Genomic DNA, 12,208 nt, shown 5'->3' with positions numbered 1-12,208 from the left:
AGTTAGAAGCACTGCAGTAATGGCTGGTGCAAGCTGGGCCAGAGGAGATGGCAATGGACCCTGGACCCTGGCCTTCCCTAGCCCTGGCCCACATGCCAGGTAGGTTTGCCTGAAGTCCCTTGAATGCCCTCTCCCCAAAGCTCAAGAGAAGATGCTGGATTCCTCTGGGCCCCACCAACAAATAGGGAATAGACCCGGGGGGGAAAAAATCAGTCCTGTGTCTTTATTAAAGAGAGTTAGAAAGAGACTACACCTGGCAACCAAGGGGTGAGGTACTGGCCAGAAAGGTGGTGCGGGCTCAGGTCCTGGGGATTCAAGGGCAGACTGATGGCCTGGGAGAGGCCAACAAGACCAGGTCCTGGCAGCAGCGGAGGAGGTGCCTGAGGGTGAGCTTTCAGGCACTAGGGTGATCAGCTGGTTCTGCAGGGGTCACAGGGTAGGTTGGGTTGGCCTGGAATCTCTCAGAGGCCACGCTGCCTTGTCTACCTAGATCATCCACTGGTCCTGATCCTGTTCGTTGCCTTCCATGTCCACCTGGAGAGGAGGCTGGGTGTGGGTGGGGAGGGGCCTCAGCCACCCAGCCAGCCCCAGTGCCAGATCCTGCTCCTGGCTGGATCCAGGGTCTCTGTACCCCTTGGCCACGAATTAGGTCAGCAGCAGGGGCAAGGAGTAGAGGCCCTTCCCAACCCCTGCCTACCTCATTGACCTCTCCATCATCAGGTGACTCATTGTAGTCGTTCATCTCGTCCATGTCCTGCATGTCCTCATCATCCTCTGAGTCTTCTTCACTATCCTCGTCGTCATCTTCATCCTCCTCTTCATCATCATCATAGTGCTGGTGAGGCAGGGAGAGCCTGTAAACTCTACAGGCCTTCTTGGACCAGTTCAAGGGCTGACCCACTTGGAGCCACTCTCTGGAGCCAACAAATGATCCCTATTCCCCAACCCTGCCCTGCTTGAGTCTCAGAGGCTGGTGCGTTTTCTGCAGGACCTTAGTTCTGGGCCCAGTGCCCACCCCCTCTAGTTCCCGTTTCCAGCCTCCATCCAGAGCTGAGGAGTACAACTGCTCTGGAGTCAGAGGCAGGACCTTCAGAGTTAGAAGAGAGCCTTATTCCACCTGGGCCCCACTCACCTCTGAAGCTGGCTTGCCAATAGGTACCAGGTTGTTGTCTTTCTCTGCAATGCTCTGGAGCTATGGCCAAAGAGGAAGAAAAGCAGGGCCAGGGCCCAAGCAGGGAAGGTCAGGGGCATGGGTCTGGACCACCCTGCCTGCAAGAAGACCACCCAAGTGTGAAGGAGAAACTTCCTTCCAGTTCTCAGGAAAGTTCAATCCCTTTCCTTTCATCTGCAACTTAGTTATGAACTTGATCCAATTACATAAACTCTTTAGGCCTTGATTTCCTCATAAGATTATGCTGAGGGTGAAGTAAGAGACTATTGGCCTAGAACATGGCATCTGCTAGGTCTCCTCAATAAACAGTCAAAATTATTATTTCCTATGCTTTATGGAAAAGAGCCTGGGCTCCAATCTGGCTCAGAGGTCCCACGGTCCCCCAGAAAATTAGGGTAACACAAAGATGAGAATCCAGTTCCTAGCCTGATTATTCTCAGCTCAAAGCAAAAAGCTCTTCCAGGGCAGGCCTCCAGAGTAAGGCTGGGTCATGGCCAATGAAGGGGAGATCCCTGAATAAGGCTCCACCACTGTGCTGGGTCCTCACTCACCCAGGCCTGATGCTGCTGTTCTTGCTGTTGCAGCTCTGTCTCTTCCACACAAGGTCGATCCAGATTAAACCACAGAGTTTCAGTCACACGCGGGAAGAGGGAGGGAAACAAGGTAGACATGGCTCCTAGACTGAGAGAAAAGGTCAGGTGAATCCAGCTCTCAGATGTGTTTGGTTTTGGTTTTTACTTGGGTTACAGTTTGATTTGGTGGTGGGTTGGAGTGGAAGGGAGCAGAGAAGCAGCTCTTCCCTGTGGGAGTCAGACAGTCATGGGTTTGAGTCCAGGCTCCACCACTTACTAGCTGTTTGTCCTTGGCCAAGTCATTTAACCTCTCTGAGCCTCAGTTTCCTCATCTGTAAAATGGAGATAATAATGATACCACCCTCACAATTATTCTGATCATTAAGGTAATTTACTTTATGGATAAGTAAAGCTATTTGTAAGCTGTTCAAAGAGGGATGAGAATGGAAGCCAAATGCAGAGATAGGAATACAAAATGCAGACTAGCATTACAAAATTAGAGGTAGCAGGACTCTACTGAAACTGCCTCTATCTCCTCCTAAGACCTATTTTTTGCCCCTCTATGATTATCCACACATATACACCCAGTGTCAGAAATTTAGGACACTAATCACCTCTCTCATAAACCACAGCCAAATTGGTGGAGAGGGGTAGACGGGAGAACATCCAAGTATGGTTCAGTAAGCATTCTAAAGGCATGGGTAAATGTATAAATAAGTAGATGGAAGGTTGACTGGATGAATTAACGTGTTGTGAAAGAATAAATAAATTCAGCTTAACGAGCTGACCGGGAAGGTCCTAAAGAATATGAATTAAAACCTTTCGGCTCACAGGAAAACTGAGGCTCAGCGACAGGCAACGACTGGACTCTAGGTCACACAGTGAACTGAGGCATATAACTCCCGCCGGGAAGAAGTCCAGGCCGGGTACTAACGATGAGCAGGAGAAAAAGATCTAGGTCTAGTTCGGTTTTTGTCTTCACTTATTTGACCGATCCAGGGCCAGCCCTGCCGTTCCGTGAACCTGAGCTTCCCAGACCACGTACAGGTACAACAGCACCAACCATCATGTCCCAGAATTACTGACAGGCACAGAGACCCAGGCTGGGAAAACGCAAACCGTCGCCGCCAAGCCACCGCCCATTCTTTGCTTACGATAACAACCGTGAAGGTGACCAACGGGAATAAGGCAGGGGCGGGATTCAGAGAGGCATTTACCCTCATAGGGTTGCTAATAGCGAAAGGAGCGGGGCTTGAATAGGGCCAATTAACTGGAAGAAATGCTGGGTGACAAGAAGTAACACCAATGAGTGACGGGCCTTGTGTAACGGGGTGGGGCTTAGTCTCGCGGAAGCGGCCAATGAGTTGGCGCTCTTTAATATTAAAAGGAGTCGGAACACGGAGCTTCGGAGGAGCGGGTCCGGGGACCGGGGTTTCTCTAGGGGAGGGAGGAAGGCGCAAAGAGACAGTAGACGCAGCTTTACTTCTGTACTTACCGCGCCGGGAGGCGGCAGCCGGCAGCGACCCGGAAGCACTTCGCTCCGCCTCAGCGGAAGGACCCTCCAGAACCTGGGACGCACCAAACGCATGCGTCATTGGTCTCTTTTTGTTTGCCGCTCCCGTCCCGGATGTGACGTTACACACCTTAGCCGGGTAGTTGGAAGTGGCAATTTGTCCCGCCTGTTCTTTTGGCCCCGCCTGGAAACTCAGCTAATTGGCGCCCCCGCTCTGCTCCGCCCCTCTAGCCCGGTGGGTGGCTCCGTTTAACCCCACCCTCTGCCTGCAGACTATTTGCTGGTCAACCCCTGCTGCAAAATAGCTGGGCGCTACCTAGGTTAGTAGTGGGCCTGTTTGTTCTGCTGCATACCAAGAAAATTAACCTGCTTTTAACCAGAATCGCTGGGTGGTTTTACACCGTTTCTTTGTCTCCCAGTTTTCCGTGTTGCGCATACGTTCATTATGTATGCCTTCAGCGGAAATACAGGATCCCCTCCCAAATGTATACATACTTTAACAGCTGATAACTCCTTTTCAGGTTTAACTTACTTGAAATAATGAGTGAAGCCAGAGTGCTTTCATCAAAGAAAATTCATCCACTGGACTTTTTTATGGGGATACATAAAAGATGAAGCTTATGGTACAAAACTGGCGAGAGTTGACGAGTTGAGGGCACACAAATACCGAAGGAAATGATTCTTGATGTTTGTGATTACATTGCTTTACATTATCAATCAGCAGTGCCTGGACCAGACCAGTCATCAGTTTGAAAACAGGTGTTGACCAAAAAAATTATTCATTTCTGTCTTTCAAATTTTGAAAATGAACTGTATGGTAATAAACACTGACTTTATAATCATTCAAAGTGTATATACATTTTTTGGGAAACCCTGTATTTGAGTCCCTGCTATAATCCATGTTCTTCAAGAAGCTAAGGATAAATCTAGGAACATGATCTCTCTCCCAAACACCTCACAGTCCAATGGGGAAGCAAGACTGCACACTGGCAGTGGTCTCACTTGTCTCTCCAGATTGCCTGTCCAGTTGTGTATTCGAGATTATGAAAGGGTTTAAAGTGACTATCAGCCTCAGGCACAGAGGAATTCCTCTGCTGCTGAGGAATTCAGCTGCCCTTTCCAGACCAGGGCCAAATTCATCCTTGTCATGTCTTGTCAGCCTTGTCATCTCTTCCGCTCTTTTGCTGATGTCTCTGTTCTTGTAACCTGTAACCCACCCTCCCTTTCAGAGATCGTCATGTCTTCCAGCAAGAGGTCTTTTGAACCCAACCCCCATTAAGTTCTATCACCCATCAGCCTCTTCCAAGGCCAGTAATCCAAAACTACAAAACTGCACTCCTGCCCCAACAAGATGTGTGACACTTAACAGGTCTTTTTTTCCCCTGGACTGTTTCCTCCATAACTGGCATCATAATCTGTGCTCAGCCTTCCTCCTGGCCTGGACTGATGTGAGGTGTGATGAGGTAACATCTTTAAGAGGTCATGTACTGTGCATATCAACATGATTATATTTTAAGCAGCTCTGCTTGTTATAAAGTTTTTCATTAAGGAGTAAAATTTGCTTCTTGGAAATGTCCATTCTTTTCATTCATTCATTCAACAAATACCTACTGAGTGCCTCACAGTGTGTCTGTCAATATTCTAAGTAGCGGGTATACAATAGTGAACAAAACCAACAAAAAACTCTCTCTCACGCTAGCCTGGTGTCTCAATTGGTTGGAGTGTCATCGGTACACCAAAAGGTTGCAGGTTTGATTTCTGGTCAGGGCACATACCTAGGTTCTGGGTTTGATCCCTGGTCAGGGTGTGTGTGGGAGGCAACTGATCGATGTTTTTCTCACATTGATGTTTCTCTCTCTGTCTCTCTCCTCCCTCTCTCTCCCTAAAATCAAATTAAAAACAAACAAAAAGCCCTAACCTGTTTGGCTTTGTGTTAGAGCATTGGCCTTTGGACTGAAGGGTCCCGGATTCTATTCCAGCCAAGAGCCCGTACCTCGGTTGCAGGCAGCCAATTGATGTGTCTCTCTCATATGGACGTTCCTCCCTCTCTCTCTCACCCCCCTTCCACTCTCTCTGAATAGCAATGGAAAAAATATCCTCTGGTGAGGCTTAAAAACAAACAAACAGCCCGGCCAGTGTTGCTCAGTGGTTCAATATCGACCTATGATCCAGGAGATCACGGTTCAATTCCGGGTCAGGGCACATGCCCCCAGGCTGCAGGCTTGATCCCCAGTGGGGGCGTGCAGGAGGCAGCCAATCAATGATTCTCTCTTAATTGATGTTTCTATCTCTCTCTCCCTCTCCCTTCCTCTCTCTGAAATCAATAAAGATATATTTTAAAAAACAAAACAAAAACATATCCTTGGGTGATAATTTTAAAAAGTTAAAAAAAAAAATTTTCCTCATGGAGTTCCCCATTCTAATGAGATAGATAAACAATAAAGATAAATAAAATATATAGTTTAAGATTGCAGTAAATACCAAGGAGACAAAATAAATCAGAGAAGTGGAAGTAAAACATTGGTCGGGGGAGGTTTTATTTATTTATTTATTTATTTATTTATTTATTTATTTATGTATGTATGTATGTATGTATGTATTTATTTATGTATGTATGTATGTATGTATGTATTTATTTATTTATTTATTTATTTATTTATTTATTTATTTATTTATTTATTTATTTTTGTGGGGGGAGAGGTTTTATTTTAGATAGGAGAGCCAAAGAAGACCTTCCTGGGAAGGGGAGTTTTGAAGAAAGTTCTGAAAAAAAGGAGAGAGAGAGAGAGACAACACTATTCTGATGTTTAGGGAAGAGCATTTTGGGGACAGCAAGTGCAAAGGGCCTAGAAATGGCTGGAGCATAGTGTACCCTGGGGAGAGTAAGAGAAGACAGGGAACAACACGAGTTTGAACTGGGCGGGTCCACTTATCCACAGATTTTGAAAAACAAAAAACACAGTCGTCTCTGTTAGATGGGCCAGGTACAGAAACCCAGGTACAGAAACCTGGGTACAGAGACTCATCAGGGCAGGAAGCCCCGGATGCCTAGCAAGAGGCGAAACTGGGAAAAGAAGAACCTTGTCCCCAGGGTAACCTGGCCTCCCCAGCATATCGCTGGTCATGTGGTTTAGACCCCATAAGCGTTTCTCCCTAAAGATAACATCTAGGCCGCAGTTGTATTTCAGTTCCAGGCCCAGAAAAGCAGCGAAGAAAACAGACAAGTGGTGCCCTGGCTGCCTCAGGACCAGCCAAATTGACTAATGACCCCTGCCCTGACACCAATCAATCAATGGAGACCATGACCCTGAAAGAGCACACCTGGAAAGCTGATGAATATTCTATTAAGACCCTCCCCTGAGACCTTCCCTCAGATTGCCACCTGAAAGAGATAAATAAGCTCAGGACAAAGGACCCAGTGCACGCTCTCCAGAAGGGGAGCACGCCAGCACCGTCTCCATCCCTCCAAGGGGACCCCAAGAGACTTGCAACCAGGGAGCAATGGGCAGCAGCAGCTTGTCCCGGGCTTACCCCCTGAACTTGTCTCCGAGGCCCCCTTCTCTCTCTGACTTCTCAGTGAGCCAAAGCAGCCCAGCCTCCGCTCTCCTGTTGCCTCTTCTGTGCTCTTCCTTGTTTCACTGTCCCAAGTATATTTCTGCTACCATCATGGACCCCATATCCTTTGGCTCAGTGCTGTGTAGCCCTTCCCTTTGGATATCCCCACCCCCTTTTAATAAATTTAATTTTTCTTTTTTTAAAAAAAGAGAGAAGACAGAGAGGTAGCAGGAGCCAGCTAGCCTTGCAGGTCATAAGAACTTTGGCATTTACTCCATGTTGAGGGTCCTGTGAAGGGTTTTGAGTAGAAGATCCACACAATTTGATTTATATTTTAACAGAGTTACTCTGGCTGTTCTATGAAGAATAAATTTAGGAGAGGCAGTGGAATAAGCAGGGAGACCAATTGGGAGCCTATTATAATAATCCAGAGGTGGGGGATGAGAAGTGATTGATTTTGAATATACAGCTGACTCCGAACAATACAGGGCTTAGGGGCACCTACCCCTGCACAGTTGAAAGTCTGCATATAACTTTGACTCTTCCAAAACTTAAATTGTCCCTCAGTATCTTCAAGAGATTTGTTCCAGAACCGCCCCCATCTCCACACAAACATACATACACACAGATACTAAAATCCCCACAGATGCTCAATTTCCCTATACAGATCAATGCATATAGTTGGCTCTCCAAATCGGCGGGCTCCCAAATGTGAATCAAAAACAGTACTGGTATTGCCTGGCTGGTGTGTCTCAATGGTTGGCATCGACCCATGAACCAGGAGGTAACGGTTCAGGGCACATGCTGGGGGTGCAGGCTCGATCCTTAGTAGGGGGCATGCAGGAGGCAGCCAATCAATGATTCTCTCTCATCATTTATGCTTCTGTCTCTCCCCCTCCCTTCCTCTCTCTGAAATCAATAAAAACATGTAAAAATTTTTTTTAAAAAGCAGTACCAGTATTGACTGGAAAAAATCCACGTATAAGTGGAACATTCCATTCAAACCCATGTTGTTTTCTTTTTAATCCTCACCTGGGGATATTTTCCATTGTTTTTCAGAAAGAGTGGAAAGGGGGGAGGTGGGAGAGAGAGAGACAGAGAGAGAAACATTGATGTGAGAGAGACACATTGATTGGTTGCCTCCTGCATGTGCCCTGACGGGTGCCAGGGATCAAGCCTGCAACCGAGCTAATGAGGTCCATGCCCTTGGCTGGAATCAAACCCAAGACCCTTTAGTCTGCAGATCATTGAGCCAAACCAGCCAGGGTGAACCTATGTCCTTTAAGAGTCAACCATATTTAGAAGGTAACAATGTTTGCGGACAGATTGGATGTAGAGTATCAGAGGAAGAATGCAGCCAAGATTTTTGTTCTGAATGACTGGAAGACTGGTGGTGTCATTTCTTGAGATGGAAAAGAAAAGAGAGATGCTAGTTTTGAGGGGAACTATCTGGAGGTAATTTTGGGGTGTGTTGAGCTGGAGATGTTCATTAGAATAGAGATGCTGAGGGAGCAAGGGGGCACATGGGGCTGAAGGAGAGAGACGTAGGCTGGAGATAATTTAGAAGTCATCAGCACATACAGAGAGTTTAAAGCCATGAGTCTCAATGAGATCACCAAAGGAGTGTGTAGACGGAACACAGTTTCCTTCAAAATGCAGAATATGAGGAAAACAGAAACAGCAAACCAAACAGAGAAAGAAAGCCAAAAAGATTAGAAAGCCTGGAGAGTTGGATGGTACCCTGGAAGCCAAGTGAAGAAGGGAAGAAATAGTGATTCACTACAGCATGGTTCTGTACAAAATTGTATTTCTATGTATTTCCCCAGCAGACCATGAGCTCCTTGAGGGCACAGACTGAATGTTTTATATGTCCCCAGGGCCCACCCTGACCTCTCCCTTCTTCTGGACCCCTTATCTGCTTCCCCTTGTGACTTATGTCCCCATTAGTCTCTCCTCCTGCTTCCTTTCCTTGTAGGATCTCTAACTCCAATACCCTTTGCTTCCCATCCTTCCTGATAGCTCTCATTTGATGGGAAATTCCCTAGTAACCTAGAGTTTCTTACCAAGGACCTCAGACAGGTTCAACAAGTCATGGTGGCTGGAGAGGAATAAGTGGAAATTTTGAACAGTTGCCCGTGTTTGGCTTTGGCAACTTAGTCAATGATGGTGGTATTTGTTTTAAATTCATTATCCATCATTTATCCTTGCCAAATGTTTGACTTTCTTTCATATCAAGGATAATAAAAGTAAGACTCTAAGAGGTTAAATAATTTTCCTCATATTCCTTTCTTTGTTTCACTGTTTGGTCAACATTTACTCAGTGCGAACAGAGTGCCAGACACTTTGAATAAGCCCTTTGACAGAGAGATTAAGCAGAAATAATCCCTGTCCTAAAGAAAAATGCAGTGTAGTGAGGACAAAGACAATTATAGAAGAGGGTAGTAAATATCAAAATCAATGTATATAGAGAGTGTTATGAGAGCACAGAGGAGGGAGAGATGAATGGGTTCTGGATAAGTTGAGTTTATACTTTTGTTCTAGGAAAGGAAACATTTGAGTGGGCTTTGAGGGATGAGTAGGAGTTCATCTGGTAGCTAAATGGGAGAAGGGGATGTGCAGAGACACATGCAAGGGCATAAAGTTGAAAGCAGATGATGTGTTTGGAGAACAATAAGAATCTTTTTGGGCAGAACTAGGTGTCTGGGGATGGAGAGAAAAAGAATGGTATGAGGATTCAGATGGGGAAGGGCTTTGGTAGCCTTTAGATAGAGGGAGCCAGGATTTGGGGGTCTTACCTTGGCCCTATTGCTGACTTGCTGGGGACCACAGGCAGGTCCTGTCCCATCTCCCAGCTGCTGTTTTCTCTGACATAATATCCCAATCATGTTTCCAGCTCCGATGAGAATCCCTGGAAGATATGCCCTAGACCTTCCCCTTTCTGTCCTGAGGTGTTATCTTCTCATTCATTATGTTTTACACAAGCCACGGCCTGGGCTGAAAGCAGGATGATTTCCCAACAGTCAGAGGCCATAGGCTAGAGAGGGAAATCCATGGCTCTGTGCAGAAATTTCTCAAGGATTCAGGAAGGGCCACAACTGACTGATGTGAATTCAGTGCTAGTGAGAGCTGCTTCCACAATCCTTGAGGTGTGTGGCAGGCTCCGGCAGGGAACAGAGAGGACCATCATTGTCTTTCAGGCATACCACAGGATATTTGATCTCCAAAGGGCTTTCACATACATAGTTTCCTCTTACTCTCACCCGAGTCCTGGGAATCCTGCCCCCAGTTAGCATAGGAGAAAGTGAAGTGGCTTGCCCAAGCTGAAGCTACAACTAAAAAATATCAATCTTCTACTCACTCTTCAAAGTTTTCTTATGGGTTGATTTGTGCTTGGTGATGGGGACACACAGAAGAATCAGATCTGGCTCGGCCGGGCTTGGCTCAGTGGTTGAGTGTCAATCTAGGATCCAGGCGATCGCGGTTCGATTCCCAGTCAGGGCACATGCCCGCATAGTGGGCTCGATCCCCAGTCGGGGGCGTGCAGGAGGCAGCCGATCAATGACTCTCTCATCATTGATGTTTCTCCCTCTCTCTCCCTCTCCCTTTCTCTCTGAAATCAATAAAGATATATTTAAAAAAAAAGAATCAGAGCTGAGCCCTCATCCTCTGGAAGCCCCCAGTCTAGCTTGGAAGGCAAAGCAAATGATTAGGCTCTGAAGGCAGGTCTCTGGCTCATCTCTATTTCCTCACCTAGTACAGGACCTGGCGTAGAGCAGTAACTCAAGAAATGTCTGTACAATACGACTTTTTTCCTTCAGTCTAACGGAATTGAACTGTTCGTTCATGTGACTATGTGCTACAAATGCAACAGTGGAAACAGGTTCTGAGAAGAGTAGAAACATTGAGAAGAGAAAGGTAATGCGTGGGAGAGGATGTGGGGAGGGCTCCTCAGTGACATGGGACCTTGAAAGAGGAGAAGTTGGGAAAGGACATTCTAGACAGAAGGGGATAGCGTGTGGAAAAGCACGAAGACCTGAAAGGGCTGTGGTGTGCTCCACGCGGGGCTTGCTTGTGGCCATCTTAGTGGTAGGCACTGTGAGAGAAACAGGATCACAGGACTAGGCCCTAAAGTCAAAGGATGACACATATCCCGGGAAGAAGGCAAGGAGACATCGGCAAAGGCTTCCGTGAACAGGGGGGACTTCAACTGGGTCTTGAAGGAGGCTTTGGGGTTATACAGTCAGAGAGAAGGAAGGAAAGAGGAAACCTTCCAGGTGGGAGGGGACTCCATGAGCAGGCGCTGGGATGTGGGGTGAATGAGGAGCTTGTCTGGGCAGGAGAGCATGGCATATGGAGGGGATTGCGCGGGGGGGGGGGGGGGGGGAGGCTGGAGAGCCCCACTGGGTGGGCTGGCTGAGAGTGTACCTTTGCCTGGTGTATAAGTTTCCTTCTGCCTCAGGGTCACTTCACACCTCGTTTATTTTCTGGTCAGCAAACAGTCACTGGGGCCTCTCTGGGCTGACTCTGAGTTTCGGATGGAAGGGTGAGCTAGAAACAACCTCTGTGGGTTCTCTTGCAGTCCCTTGGAAAGCAGCCGGGGGGATGGGGGGTGGGGGGGGAGTGGGTGTGCTCAAGCCAGGCCCCTATTTGCATGGTGGGTTTGCATATATTTGCTTACCGAAGCTAAGGCTTCCTCACTCTGACCAAAGCAAAACCAATCAAAAAGTGGGAAGGGAGGCCCACTGTATTGGAGGCAACAACTGAGGGGACACAACCTATGCAAACATACACATACACTCACCAGCATACCCTCCTGGCACACAGGAATGTGGGGCAGAATAAAGCCCCCCCAAAATGTCCAGATCCTAACGCCAGAACCTGTGAAAATGTTATTTTACATGGCAAAAGGGACACTGCAGATGTGATTAAGGTTAAGGACATTAAAATGGGAAGATTAACCCAGATTATCTAGGGGACCCCAATCTGTTTACATAAATCCTTGAAATCGAAAAATCGGAAAGATTTTTTGTGGTCAGAAAAAAGGATGTGAGGAAGGAAGAAGAGTCAGAGAGATGCTACAGTGCTGGGTTTGAAGATAGAGGAAGAGGCCATGAGCCAAAGAAGGCAGGCGGCCCCTATAAGCAGGAAAGGGCAAGGGAACTGACCCTCATCTAGAGCTTCCAGAAAGGAATGCAGTCCTGTCTGGATACCTTGACTGTAGCCCACTGAGACCCATATGGGACGCGTAACTTACAGAACTAACTGTGAGATAATAAATTTGTGTTGCTTTAAGCCCCAAAGTTTACGGTAATTGGTTATGGCACCAATAGAAAAGGAATACACAGGCACGTACCTGCATCCTCACACCCAGAAAGACCCTGGATCACACTGTCATAC

The 12,208-nt window shown here is 47.1% G+C and overlaps 1 protein-coding gene across 9 annotated transcripts in view; it reads right to left on the bottom strand.

Moving 5' to 3' along the window:
• Positions 1 to 346: 346 nt before the first annotated feature.
• Positions 347 to 12,208, bottom strand: part of LOC107541142 (anaphase-promoting complex subunit 15) — a 56,747-nt gene continuing 44,885 nt past the window's right edge. The window contains exons 1-5 of one of the 9 annotated variants that reach the window (XM_016218114.2): positions 3,239 to 3,344; positions 1,723 to 1,847; positions 1,133 to 1,192; positions 698 to 835; positions 347 to 534 (exon numbers count right to left, since the gene is read on the bottom strand). In XM_016218114.2, coding sequence (XP_016073600.1) covers positions 487 to 534; positions 698 to 835; positions 1,133 to 1,192; positions 1,723 to 1,847; positions 3,239 to 3,338 — 471 coding nt within the window. In that variant the 5' untranslated portion in view covers positions 3,339 to 3,344 and the 3' untranslated portion in view covers positions 347 to 486. Of the gene's footprint in view, positions 535 to 697; positions 836 to 1,132; positions 1,193 to 1,722; positions 1,853 to 2,020; positions 2,766 to 2,788; positions 2,830 to 2,897; positions 2,925 to 3,238; positions 3,345 to 12,208 lie in introns of those variants that run through there. The other 8 variants (XM_016218116.2, XM_016218117.2, XM_016218121.2 and 5 more) reach the window with 8 other exon arrangements.

The sequence above is a fragment of the Miniopterus natalensis genome, chromosome 11 (assembly GCF_054644295.1).
Source record: "Miniopterus natalensis isolate mMinNat1 chromosome 11, mMinNat1.hap1, whole genome shotgun sequence".
Lineage (NCBI taxonomy): Eukaryota > Metazoa > Chordata > Mammalia > Chiroptera > Miniopteridae > Miniopterus > Miniopterus natalensis.
This window is presented reverse-complemented; position numbering and strand designations above follow the sequence as displayed.